Source organism: Hippocampus guttulatus, chromosome 1 (assembly GCF_054856545.1).
Source record: "Hippocampus guttulatus isolate MCC_2025c chromosome 1, RoL_Hgut_1.0, whole genome shotgun sequence".
NCBI classification, from domain to species: Eukaryota; Metazoa; Chordata; class Actinopteri; order Syngnathiformes; family Syngnathidae; genus Hippocampus; species Hippocampus guttulatus.
This window is the reverse complement of record NC_141261.1, coordinates 15,418,941-15,432,881: the sequence shown is the minus strand read 5'-3', so window position 1 is coordinate 15,432,881 and position 13,941 is coordinate 15,418,941. Positions and strand designations below refer to the sequence as shown.

The 13,941-nt window shown below is 47.1% G+C and overlaps 2 protein-coding genes across 2 annotated transcripts in view; both read left to right on the top strand.

The window, feature by feature from the left end:
* The window catches only part of cacna1fb (calcium channel, voltage-dependent, L type, alpha 1F subunit), a 28,701-nt gene extending 22,444 nt beyond the window's left edge, over positions 1-6,257 (top strand). The window contains exons 37-50 of the mRNA XM_086113436.1: positions 166-293; positions 389-485; positions 578-680; positions 755-856; positions 1,007-1,137; positions 1,208-1,360; positions 1,426-1,688; positions 1,815-1,922; positions 1,997-2,115; positions 2,188-2,300; positions 2,390-2,588; positions 2,666-2,719; positions 2,801-2,901; positions 4,076-6,257. Coding sequence (XP_085969562.1) covers positions 166-293; positions 389-485; positions 578-680; positions 755-856; positions 1,007-1,137; positions 1,208-1,360; positions 1,426-1,688; positions 1,815-1,922; positions 1,997-2,115; positions 2,188-2,300; positions 2,390-2,588; positions 2,666-2,719; positions 2,801-2,901; positions 4,076-4,339 — 1,935 coding nt within the window. The 3' untranslated portion in view covers positions 4,340-6,257. The remainder of the gene's footprint in view (positions 1-165; positions 294-388; positions 486-577; positions 681-754; positions 857-1,006; positions 1,138-1,207; positions 1,361-1,425; positions 1,689-1,814; positions 1,923-1,996; positions 2,116-2,187; positions 2,301-2,389; positions 2,589-2,665; positions 2,720-2,800; positions 2,902-4,075) is intronic.
* A 659-nt stretch (positions 6,258-6,916) lies between these two features.
* Positions 6,917-13,774, top strand: LOC147210612 (synaptophysin-like). Its single transcript, XM_086113426.1, has 8 exons — positions 6,917-7,001; positions 7,839-7,904; positions 7,983-8,107; positions 9,100-9,298; positions 9,637-9,828; positions 10,433-10,630; positions 10,938-10,997; positions 11,199-13,774. The coding sequence occupies exons 1-7, from the start codon at positions 6,984-6,986 to the stop codon at positions 10,980-10,982; spliced, it is 843 nt and encodes a 280-aa protein (XP_085969552.1). The 5' UTR covers positions 6,917-6,983; the 3' UTR covers positions 10,983-10,997; positions 11,199-13,774.
* Positions 13,775-13,941: the final 167 nt, after the last annotated feature.

Sequence of the window (13,941 nt, the reverse complement as noted above, 5' to 3'; positions counted from 1 at the left end):
TTATTACACATCCAAATATGACTTTTGGGGGGGATTCACACGTGACTAACACACAAGAGTAAAAATGATGTTGTTACATAACATAGTAACATTTTTTTTACACGAGGTAGCTGGTACTTTATTCCAGACGTGTGTAGCGACGCACGTGCATGTGCGTATCCGCAGATCATCAACTTGTTTGTGGCTGTCATCATGGACAACTTTGACTACCTAACCCGCGACTGGTCCATCCTGGGCCCGCATCACCTGGATGAGTTTAAGAGGATCTGGTCAGAATACGATCCAGAGGCCAAGTACGACCGCCGGGAGGTGTAAACGTCTTCATGACAGTATCAAGGCACAAATGTAACTGGTAGGAGTCTTCCGTGTCTGTGTTGGCGTCTCTTAGGGGTCGCATTAAACATTTGGACGTTGTGGCTCTACTTCGGAGGATACAACCCCCTCTTGGATTTGGGAAACTTTGTCCTCACAGAGTCGCCTGCAAGGTACTGCGAGCTAACGTGCTAGCACAACTTTTATGTCGGCTACGGTCTCGGGGCCCAAGAGGCGGCTCACTGCTGAAGTTGCTCTCTGTTAGCGTCTGGTGGCTATGAACATGCCTCTGAACGCAGACGGCATGGTGACCTTCAACGCCACCCTCTTTGCGCTGGTCCGCACGGCCCTGAAGATCAAGACCGAAGGTAGACCCGCCGGGCAGCGAATGCTACGGTCGACCCGGCTGCCCGTTGACGAGCTCTTTTGGTGCTGTCGCTAGGCAACCCGGATCAAGAGAACGAGGAGCTTCGGGGGATCATTAAGAAGATCTGGAAGAGAATGAAACCCAAACTTCTGGATGAAGTCATCCCGCCCCACGAAGGTACAAATGTTATTTTGAACATTGGCATTAGTACTGGACTCACCGCGCCGGTTTGTGTAGCCGTTCAAAGGTCGACTTTCCAAAAGTCAGAAAGCAAATGTTCAACCGTGACCCGACTTGTACGGTTTTCTTTGGCGTTTCCCGCCCCAGAGGAGGAAGTGACCGTTGGCAAGTTCTACGCAACCTTCCTGATCCAAGATTACTTCCGCAAGTTCCGTAAGAGGAAGGAGCGAGGCGGTCTGAGTGTGGAGACCGACGCCACCAACCCGTCGGCCGTACAGGTCTGTCGATCGGACGGTCGGCCGTCGCACGTCAGGCCTTTATTGCCGCTGTGCGCTTGCGCTTTTGCAGCTGTGTAAAGCGGGTCTGAAGACCCTGCAGGATCTCGGTCCAGAGATGCGTCTGGCCCTCAATGAAGACCTGGAGGAGGAAGAGGAGGAGGAAGAGGAGGAAGAGGAAGAAGAGGAGGAGGAGGAGGAGGAGGCCTCGAGGGACGAGGAAGAGGTGGGGCTTCTTTTTCGTCCTCAAACGCACGCACGCGCGCGCTCAGCGTCTCCCCACCTGTGCAGACTTACGCGGCGGGACCGTGCAAAGACCGGCGAGGGTCCGTCAGTCCGGGCGGGGTCGCGGTCGACGGCGGCGCGGCCAACGGCGGTCTGATCCATCGGGTCGGTTCTCTGGGCAAAATGTCAAACGGCGGCGATCGGGACGCTCGCGTGTCGCGGCGAGACAACCCGAAGTCGTCTGTCGATCGCCATCGCCGCCGGCACTCCGTCGGCAACGGCCTCCTCGACCGCGCCCACAAGAGGCCGTCGCATTACAAACATGGGCGGTAAGCGACGGCCGATTGCGGGCAAACCCGCAAGGATTAAGATCAACTCCAAATCTATAAAATCGGAATGTTCAATGACAATCATGAAATGGAGGCGGAAGCTCGGCTGTGCTTTTTGTTTGATAGGAGGGACTTGAGGGACAGACACTGCAGGAACGGAGACATGGACATGTCCAGAGAGTCACCTTACTACACAAGAGAAGACGACGCAGATAGCATCACTTCCGTGGAGAGGTACGCGCGCCCGCACGCGCGCACCCGCACGATGGCCGCCGTCGCGCTTGTACAATGCGTCCGTGTCTTTCTAGGTATTACCCTGACGATTCTCTGCACGGCGATGGCCACGCCCCCTACCGTCACTACGGTAACGGCTACAGCGAGGGCAGGAGGACGACACGCAGGCGTCTTCTTCCGGCCACGCCCACAGGTGAGACGCAACCCATTCCAACGTCTGCGTCGTCGTCGTCGAAGATGAGCTGACAGCAGAGCTGGCCGACAGGTCGAAAGCCGTCGTTCAACATTCAGTGTCTGAGACGTCAGGGCAGCGGTGACGACTTGCCCGTGCCGGGCACCTACCACCCGAATTCTCCTCCGCGCCGCGGCCGCACTCAGGCAAGCGCAAATGAAAACGCACGCACACACGCACGCGAACGCACGCTGACACACAAAGTCAACGCCCGTTGCTTTTTTTTTCCCCGCAGACATACAACAGTTACGACTGCCCCCCATCGTCCGGGCCGGCGTCCTCCGCGGCGTCCTCCGCGTCCTGGGCCAATCCGTGCCCTCGCCGCGGGCGCCTCTTGTACGCTCCTCTCATCCTGGTGGAGGAGGAGGGCAGCCCGTCGTGGGGGCGATCGGGAGGAGGCGGCCGGGAGGACCGGCCGACGGGAGCGGGAAGAGGTGAGCCGCGTTCGCTCGGCGACCGTCGCTTTGTCAGCGCCGGGCCGCTCATCGGATGTGGCGATTTCCACCCGCAGGCGTTAGCGTGACGGGAGCGGCGGCGAGTCCCGTCTGGTACGGCAGCCCCGGAGGTGAGCCGAGACCTCGGAACCGAAATGAGCCCCCCCGCCCTACGGCCCATCGACATTTGACACGTCCCTTATGTTCCGCAGCCCCGCCTCCCTACAGAGCGTACACCACCCTCAGAGTTCCTTCTCAGCTCGGCGGGCCGTTCGGCGAGAAACGAGGCTCGGCCGACAGCCTGGTGGAGGCGGTGAGACCAAAGGCCATCGGATGGGACTGCTCGATAAAAGCCCGTCGGACAGAAAATGGACGCGACTGATCGGGAGGAGTCGATCGGGCTCGACAAATTGAAAATGGTCGATCGGGCATGACTAATCGAAGGAAGTCCATCAGACATGACGAGGTTGTGGAGGCAAAATGAAGTCATACAAGTCGATCGGCCATGATGAATTGCAAGAAAACATCAGTCATTTGAAAAAAAGTCACACGGGCATGAAAAATCTGACAAAGTCGCACAGACATGGCGATCAAAATCAGGAGATTAGCCATGACTAATCGCAAAAGTTCGACCAGACTAGACGAATTGAAGGAAGTCCATCAGACATGACTAATCGGGACTTGTACGGACGTCATGAAGTTCCGTTAAATTGAGCGGGCGCGACCAATCGTTAGAAATCCAACAAATGACTCGTGAAAAAAAAGTGAATTGAGCATGGCAGAGTTGCACCGACATAGTCATCAAAATCAGGAGATTAGATTGAAAAAGCTGATCAGACATGACTAATTGAAGGTATTTCATCAGATATGACTACATTAAAAAAAAAAAAAGTTATTCAGACATGACTAATCTGAGGAAGTTTATCAGGCGTGACTAATTGAAAGAAGTTGATCACACATGACTATAGAGGATGGACGGATATGGCTTTCCAAATTCCAAATCCTCAGCAGAGATGCATTGAGGAAGAAGTTAGCGTCAATCGAAATGCATTGACCAGACATGACTAATCAAAGGAAGTCCGTCAGACATGTCTAATCTGTGGAAGTTGTATAGACATGCCTATCAAAATAGGTTGATCGGGGATAACTAATCAATCGAAATGCATTGACCGGACATGACTAAATCAAAGGAAATCCGTCAGACATGACTAATTGAAAGAAGTGGCTCATACCTGAATAACCAGAGGAAGCTGGAAGACACGACTAATCAAAATACAGTAAGTTGGCATGGCCAATTGAAATTAGTTGACGAATGAAAAGTATTTGCTCAAACCTGACAATTCAGGGGAAGCTGTACAGGTAAAACAAATCAAAAGATGTCATGACGAATCAAAAGAAGGTCAACTCTGACGAATCAGACGTTAATAATGAGCAGAAGTTGGTTGGGGATGTCAGAAGTCCTGATGATTTTTATTTTTTCTCGACAGGTTCTCATCTCCGAAGGTCTCGGCCTTTATGCGCGTGATCCCAAATTCGTGGCGTTTGCAAAGCGGGAGATTGCCGACGCATGTCACATGACCGTGGACGAGATGGAATCGGCCGCCAGCGATCTGCTGGGGTCCGCCAGCCACGACTTCCTCAATACCGCAGCCGCAGATCCCGCCGCGCTCTACAGCGACGAGGAGCCGATCAGGACCGGCCGAGAGGAGGAAGAGCTGGCCGACGAGATGAGCTGCGTGACGTCATTTTGATGGGACGGATGCTCGCGGCCAATCGGAGACCCGGGGAGGTGGGCAGTCTGAGAAGCTCTGCGGGAAGTAGAACCCGATTCAGGGAACTGACGGAGGAGCTCACGTACGTGGCTGCAAGTCGCATATCACGCTCGACGTTCTCGAGCGGGCGACGACGACGAACCTCCGAGTGTTTACAAACAACAACTGCTGAAGAAAAACCTACAGTTGGGTGTTGGGTGCTATCTGTTTAGCAATTTCCAGCCGGCTGCATAGCATGCTCGCTGCGCAGATATAAAACACGGACTCATTTCTGCTCCTTTTGATAGTTTGGACATTTTAAAGTCTCCCAGCAAACACTACACTGTTATATGTTTTTAGTTTGACCTAGCTTAGCACAAGCATTATTGTCTGTCATGGACATCGCGATGCTGTCAGATGCGAATTAGCCTAGGCACAAGCTCCTTACTAATTGCTAAGTGGTGGCCAAGTGGGTTTCTCGCTGACCTTCACTGAACGAGCGTCAAGTGAGCTGCCACGTTGTGGGAAAGACGACGGTTTCAACAATTGCTTTTTTGACAGTGTGCTAACTGTTAGCTATCAGCTAACGCGTGTTAAAGGATTCACTTGGAGAGTATAACGCAAAAAAACCCCCCAAACCTTTTACTTTTTCATGCACGCCTCATTGCTATCACTATCTGTGCCGTGTCTGATGGATAAGATACTTCTTTGACTAGTCCAAGAAACTTGTACAGACATCAGCAATTGAAAAAAGATGGTCAGACATGATGAATCAAAACAAGCTGGTCAGACGTGGATGAATCAAAATAAGTTGGTCAATCATGAATAATAGAAACAAGTTGATTGTGCATGACCAATTGGGGGGAAAAAATAGCCAGACATGACCAATTGAAATAGACATGATTAACTCAACATGATGAACCAAAGTCCATCAGACGTGACTAATTGAAAAAAAAAGGTATTCAGGAGGTGATGACTCAGAGAATCTCTTCAGAGATGACTAAAAGAAACAAGTTGATCAGACATGACTAATGGAAAAATGACTCAATCCATCATGACGAATCAAAAGAAGTGACTCAGACATGACTAGATGAAAATTTGTATTTTGACTTGGCTTATCAAAATGACTTGATCAGGCATGAGTAACATAAAAAGAAGACAATCAGGCAGGACTAATCAAAATAAATCCATCAAACTTGACAAAATGGGCGGAAAAAAAAGTTATCCAGACATGACTAACCAATGGAAGTTGATCAGACATAGCTAATTGAAAGGTGATCAGATTTGAGGAATCGAAGGGTCAAGACTACTTGTGGAACCAATTAGCACTCCTACTTTTAGAGTACATGCCAACCAAATCAATTTTTTTGTACATTTTTCTAGCTCGCTGTACTGCGTCCGCTGGACGAGCGACTTCTCATTAGCATGTCGTGACATGTGGAAGCTCTTGTCACCTATCTGGCGCCCCCGTCAGGATACTCTTGCGGGTTTGTGACTTTTATATCAGTTCTGGATCTACGGGAAGGTGAATTTTCATTTTTGATCTATTTTTTTGTTGTCAAGATGGGGTTTTTTTCTTTTTTTTTTATATTGATGCTGAACATCAGCATCTCTCTTGTCTTCTTGTGTTCTTCCCAACCATCGACCGAAGGGCTCACTCACTGGTTTCCCTCCAAATTTCAGTCGCGTGACGAAACAACCAACCGTGCGTACCTCAAATAAAATAAAAAGAAAAGAAAACAAATGTGTGTTTGATCACTCAAGACTTCATACAACACACACACAGACACACACTTATGTGTCACAATATGTCATAGTACAGCTTCATGATGATTTGAGTCGATTCATATTTTTTTTTCAGGAAAATGTATTTGAAATATTTTTAAAATAATTTCTGTGGAGGTTTAGTTGTGTTATTCATGAGACACAAACAATTTAAAAGCTTGTTTCAGTATCAGGATAAATAAAGCATATCTCAGAAGTATAAACCCCGTCAAAAGCATGACTTCCTTTTAACGTCAGTTTGCTAGCGGAGACGTTTAACAAGAAGAGGGAACTACTCTGCCCCCTATCGTCCATATGCACTAAGTGCATCCCACATGTGGACCAGTCACACCATCGCATAACCTGCCGAAATTCCCAGCATGTCAGATGTATGTGCTTTTTGCGTGCAATTCCAACACACACCCACGGAAAGATTGACGAGCAAAGAAGATGATATATCATTTATTTGATTTATTTCTATCCATTTGGGCTCTTCGGTACCAAAGTTGACACAGTAATCATGCGACGTTTTTTCCATGACCAGGGGTGATCATGTCAAAGTCAAAAGGTAAGCAGAGCTGCCGTGTTAAAGCAGTTTTGTATGAGCAGCATTTTTTTTCACCGTGCTTTTCATGTAAACAACAACAAAAATGATCAAACGGTCTATTTTCCCCAAAATGTTGGCACCAAAATGGTCCGACAGTGCTGGAACGGTGCACGCATTATGTAGATGAAGTATTAACGTATGAATAATAACAAAATAAGAGGAGCGCACAGGAAACACGTCAGGCCCTCCCTCCCCTGTCTCCTCCTCTCCCATTCCAATAACATCCTGCCCCTCCTGGTCCATCTGGTGTGGCGCTCTTACACATCCAGCATCATGGACGTCGTCAATCAGGTAAAAACACAAAACAAAACCACACCAACAACAACTAACCCTTTTCACCCCACTCTTCGGCCCCGAGGAACTATATGATGGATTTTATTGGGACATCTTTGCACGTTGGCGCTCAACGTCCGCCGCGCGTTTTTGCGCGTGCATGATCAAGCCTGCTGTGCGCGTTCACGAACGTGTCCGTGCGCGTCTAGGTGCCCGACACATGACGTGACGTCATCCGGTCCTTCGTGTATGTGTGCATGAAGAAATGTGTAAAATGGCAGTGGGGGCGCGGGGGCGTAGCAGAGGACGATGAAGCTGATGAAAAAGCATCCACTCCTGTCACGTGACCTCGCCATGACGCCACAATGTCGTGTCCTTAAATTAACGGCTAGGAGAAGGGTGGCCGCTAGGGGGGGCTGATTCCTGTCAGTCGCTTGACTGCCAGGTCCGAATAATACTTGGGTATCTTGATCATGAAGAAAGATGATCAAATTTAAAAAAAAAAGAACTGCTACAGCTCCCCCTCGATCAAATGTCAGGCAGACGTGTGTGTGTGTGTGTCTTTCAAAAATCCGAATGAATAACGGGGAATAATTTCCCTCCCCTGCCAAAAGGTTTATAATGGCCTTAGATGTCACAAAATGTCACCAAAGCACATCTTTTGTCGACGTGAAACTCCGCAACTCACTTTTATATCCTTAGCATCATGGTGTTAAAAAATAGCAGCAAAGCACTGCCTCTGTCTTAAAACTCACTTCAACATAGTTCTTGGGCACTAAGTTATCATAAGACGGTGCCACACTTATATGGCTGGCAAGTTTTCAGGGAATAACAAAGGTTTGATGTCTCCCCCAGCTGGTGGCCCAGGGTCAGTTCAGGGTGCTGAAGGTTCCCCTGGGTTTTATCAAGATCCTACAGTGGGTCAGTGAACACCCAACAAAGAGGTTTGCTGTATGAGTTGAGCACACACTTTGTAACAATGGAGCTTTTATTCCCCAGTTCTTCTCCATCTTGGCCTTCTCCACATGCGGAAGCTACTCAGGAATGCTGCGCATGGCCGTGGAGTGCAAGAACCGCACGGAAAGCGACTTAAGCATCGAGGTGGAGTTCGAATATCCTTTCAGGTCAGGAACTGGACATTTGAGTCCATGTGAAGCTATGATAACACCGGGCTGTGAGGGGAAATCGAGTCAAAAATTTTACTTACAATATGTTCGACGTGCCCCCACTCGTCTAAACACGGCATTCTGATGAATACCTGTTTTTTTGGAATGTGAATTAAGCGGCAAAAATACATCTCGTTTTCTCCATCTCCAGAGACGGCCATTTTGCTACTTGCTCCTGACTGAAAATGACATCACAGTGTCTCCGGGCAATGAGCAATCACATTCCTAAACTGAGCTCTGAGAGACAGAATGTTGTTTTTAAGACGAGTGGGGCCGCATATTCGTGTAAAAATGCTTGAGTTGACTTCCTCTTTAACCTTAACGCTAAGGCCAAGTGATAACAATAATGGTAATATTAATCTTACATTCCCTCTTACGCTAGTGCTAAAATTAAGGCCATCACTCGTGGTCACTTTTTTGCTCATATTAGTGCTGACAGTATTGCAAATATCAGTGCTAATATTAACGCTAATAGAAGTGCTAGTGAGCGACAGAATTAGTGCTGTAGTTAATGCTACTAGTGATAATGTTAATGCTTATTGGTGCCCAACTAATTAACTCATTCACTCCCAAAGACGTTTTTAAACGTCTTTTCAGACTTGGTCCAGAATTGGCTGGTACTGAATGAGTTAACAATGTGACAACATTTGCCAAAAATGACAGTCGGTCAAAATGGAGTTGGAATGGCCACCTCAACCTGAACACAATGCAGCAAGAATTTTTGCTTCTGGAGAAATGTATAAACGTCCATTTTGGGAAACAGTAGTTCGTTGTAATGCTTTCCTATAAAATGGCCTATAATCCTTTCCTTATGGCCTAACAATAGCTTAGGTTAAATCTAATATTAGTGGTAAACATCAAAGCTCATATGAGTCCTAATGTTTATGCTTGTATTCGCACAAATACTACTGCTAACATGAGTGCATTTTGAATGTTTGTTTGCGTGTCAGATTGCATCACGTGTACTTTGACGCTCCCACCTGCAAGGGTGGCAACCCAGAGCGTCTCTTCCTGGTCGGCGACTATTCCTCCTCGGCGGAATTCTTTGTCACCATCGGCGTCTTCTCCTTCTTGTACGCCACGGCAGCACTCAGCGTCTATGTCTTCCTCTTCGACAAGTACAAGGAGAACAACAAGGGCCCACTGGTGGTGAGTGTATCTTCATGTTACTGACCGTAGGCTACAGTCAGCTTTAGACACTCATATTCGGCCTCAGAATGTGAACACTCATGATAGCTTGAATGCTAATATTAATGCTGATAGTAGCGATAACGATAATGCTCAGGTCACCGGCTGATTTTATTGCCCATATAAGCACTAATGTTAACGCTAATAATAGTGCTAATACAGAGGATTCAGTCCGAGTAGTCGAAATTGGGATGAAGTTCTTGGCTGGTCTGTAAATGTTTTGAACATGAAAGCAGGCGATGTAATGTGATGTGACTGACGTGTGCTTGTACGTTGTGCGTTTTCGTGCTGCCTTTCAGGACCTTGGCGTGAGCGCCGTGTTTGCCTTCATGTGGCTGGTGAGCTCAGCGGCATGGGCCAAGGGTTTGTCGGACGTCAAGGTGGCCACGGACCCAGACCAGGTCATCACTTTGATTGACGCCTGTGACGCCGAAGAGAACCGATGCCGCGAAGTCCACGACCCCGTCATGTCTGGACTCAACACGTCTGTGGTGCGGCAATGACAGCTGTTAATGATAGCTAACAGCCACTCATGACAGCGAATGAGAGCTCACAACTTCCAACAACACGAGTTAACCTGTAATGACCACTTGCGACCTCTAACAACCACAGTGACTGCCAACAACTGCAAACTATAGCTAGTGACTGCAAACAGCAGGTAATGACCGCTAAAAGCTGCTAGCACCTGCCGATGACGGCTAACCATTTAATAGTGGCCACTATCAACTACTAACGATGGTTCTTGACTGCGAACAACTGCAAACTCCAGCCACCAACAACTAGCGACTGCCAATGAGTACTGAGAGGCTGATAGTATGGCTGCTAACCACCAGGAAAACCCCTAATGTAACAACTGCAAATGCTAGCTAACAACCTAGAACGGCAGCTAACGACCGCCGTTGTCGGCTGGTGGTCGCTAACGGCAGCTCACACCTTCTGACGAGTGCTCACGACCGCTAATGACTGCTAGTTACCGATAGCAATTGCTAACAACCGCTACCTATCAAAATCACAAGTCACCGCTACCAATAGTGAACAACCGCTAGCGACGTCACAAGTAACTGCTAACGAAGTGCCGCCCTCATTTGTGTGCAGGCATTCGGCTTCATCAATGTGGTCCTATGGGTGGGAAACCTGTGGTTCGTTTTCAAGGAGACGGGCATCATCGCCCCCTTCATGCGAGCTCCACCTGCTCAGGAGAAACCCCCCACCGCCACGACCGCGCCAGGAGCCTATGAGCAAGATGGGCAGGGGGGCTACCAGCCTGACTACAACCATCAGGGTTACAGCCAGGTGAGCGACGCACATCGGTTGCCACAACCTTCTGTAGAACATCTAGACACAATTCTGGAACCTTCTCACTGGCCACATTCATTCCCTTGTAGTGGGCTATGAAACCCCTGTGACCACCACTAGAACCTTCTTTAGAACATTTGACACATAGAACCTCCAGAACATTCTGAATAGCCACAATCGCAGCCTTGTGGTGGACGACCAGAACTTCCTTGGTCTGACCTTCTGTAGAACATCCAGCTCTAGTAGAACATAAGACAAGTAGAACATAAGATTGGGCATTGCCTTAGTCTGTTCATGTTTGCAGGACGCAGAGCAGGGGGCACCCACCTCGTTCTCCAATCAGATGTGAACCGACGGGAAGTTGGTGAGTTATTCGGGAAGTTATACGAAATTGTGATGACATTCGGGATTGTTTTAACTTTTGTGAATGGATACGAATTAATCACGTAAGGCAAGATTTTACCGTACCACTGAATAATAAAAGTGGGACTCGGTAGTCAGTCATTGCACGAGCGAGTGTCCTTTCGCAATGATCACACATCCTTGTTGCGTTCTCCCTTCACAGGAAGAATCGGAAGCGAGTGCCTGCTTGCAGCCATCCCTTGATGCAACACACCCGGGGAGGGGGGGGGGGGGGTAACCGGCCGTTTGATTATTCACGTTAATCAATTTGACATCCTGTCAAGAAATAAATAAATAAAAAGGTCCAAGCTGACACTTGAACAAACTAACAAAGATCAAACAAATGAAAAGAAAAGAAATAAATAAACACATCAATAAATAAAGTATATACCTGTATATAAATTCACATATATCTGTTGCAAGAAAGTATCCAAGCCCTTTGGAATGATTCCTGGATTTCTGCATAAATCGGACATAATATGTCTGACGATCTTTATCAAAGACATGACTCATAACCGTCGGCAAACGATTCCACAAAGATGAGACAGTGTGTTATGTGTCACGTCAGGCAATGCTACTTGAAAATAGCGAAATAGAATTTAATGTCTGTTTTGTGCACGCTCCCATCTCGTGACAATGATTCGACTCTCGAGCTTGGCTGGCTCTTGACTCCGATTTTCTCATGGAGAATGAATTCATTAGCCATGCGGGTCACACACTTTTTTTTTTTTCATGTTATGACTTAGATGAAGATCTGATCGCATTTCATGACCAATTTATGTCGAAATCCAGCTCATTCCAAAGGGTTCAAATCCTTTTTCATATACTGCACAGTGTCTGCTACCAAAAATAGCTGAATAATTGTTGCCCACCCAAAAAGGTTTGTAATTGCCTAAAGATGCCACAAGATGGTGGAAAAAGACTTTTTTTTTTTTAAGACAAGGATATGGCCTGACTACATGAAGCGCCTCCCCTGACTTCAACATAGCTTCTCGCCACCCGATGCCACAAATTGGTTCCTAAACAATATTTTAAAATCACAAATGGCTTTGGCTTGTGCACAATAGAGATATAATAATGGACCATAGGTTCTTAAAGACAGGGCAAATTCACAAATATTGAAAAGTGAACACCCGAGGGTTCACGCTATATGCATATGTATTAGCTATACCTTCATCCCTTCCATGTATTTTTTGTTTCTTCTTGTTGAGCTGCATTGTTCATTATTCACACACCTAAACCAGAGCACAACTGGTTTCAAACCTAAAAACAAGTGAGCATCTTAAATCAAATCAGGAACCAAGATGGCTTCCGTGTAGAAGTTTTTAGTGACTCAGCAGAAACGACAACAAAAAAACGTTATTAGGATGCGAGCTTAATTGGATAGTTTATCTTCTTGGCTGCTAACCAGCTAGCCAGGCAAATGTCTCCGCCTCCGTGCCAAAAAAACAAAAACATATAAAGTTCCTACAGTGGGTCAATCCATCCATCTTGTGACAGATAGTTCTGCTGATGTTGAATTTTGTCCCTTCAGCCAATCGGCAGCCATCCTTGTGGATGTTTGTGTTGTACAGTAACTGATGACGTGTGTCTGTGTGAGTGTGTGTGTGTGTTGTGTTTCTCTCCTTTGCACTTTTCTTTGTTGGTACTCCAGATTGAGAAGACTAAAAGCACAGATGCCTCATTGAGTTGGTTAGCCCGTTGCAGTGTTAGGTCGTTGCGTCTGCCATATTGGATGTGGCAGAGCTGCGGCACAAACATATTAAAGTAAATGTAAAAGTATAAATATGAAAGTAAATGGGCTGAACTTGCGAAATCCACAACCTACCAAGTACAGCACAACACAAATGCCTCTCTTTTGAGACAAAGATATTTGGGCAACAGATACACACCCAAAAAATAACATCTATCATTTTTAATCTGATTATTGTACTGCAATTGTTTGCTCTTCCTGTATATGTTTCAAAAGTTGGTGCCAGTTGTAGTTCTAGTCCAATGAGAAGGAGTTCCTACCATTAGAAAGTTACAATCTTTTGGGGGAAGCTCGTCTTAAGGGAAAGTACTCAGAGACGAATCTATTTCCCAGAGGGTCCCATTTTTGAAAGAAGGTTCCCAAGTGAAGGCACTAGTTTCCAGGGAAGGTTCTGTTCCCCAGCTAAGGTTTTACTCCTGAGGGCAGATAGTCGTCCCCAGTCAAGGTTCAAGTTCCAACTCTTGTCTCAACTGGAGGGTGGAGTCTAGAGACAAGGTCTGACTCTCCAGGGAAGGCACTTGTCCTAAGGTAGACCCCTTGTGATGATGTTTACATTTGAGTCATTTTGCTTCATCGTTGATGTATTCATTTATTGATGTCAATTTCACTTCCAATGGATGCAATGGTGTCAGAACATTAGTTCTTCATCATCCGTTCATCTTGTGCCAAAATGACGTGACAATGGGCAAATCAAATTGAAAAGAGCCATTGTTCAGTCTTAAGCCCATGCGATCCGGCTTAGGATGTAAAACGGTTGGCAGCTCTCCGAGCAACAAAGGATTGGGGGCGGGGGGCGTCTTCACCCATTCCTCCACTTTGCCACATTCAATATGGCGGCAATTCAACGCTCAATACAGTATTTCTAGATGTCTTTTGATGACGGCAATGGCGATGATGACGTACGTACTGTGTCGTTTGTTGCGATGCCGCTCCCCCCTGCTGTGTTTATCCGCCGTAATGATTCAATAAACAACAAAACAAAACAATTGTGTGGCGTGCTTGTGACCAAACACAGAAATAAAAAGTACATTTGATTGCGTTCCCAAGGCAATTACAAATGACTCAACTTGTGTCAACCATCTAGCACATTTGGCATGGCCTTGACCGTAGTGATGTGCAGTCAGGGGAGGCAGGTGAGGACGTGCCTCCCCTG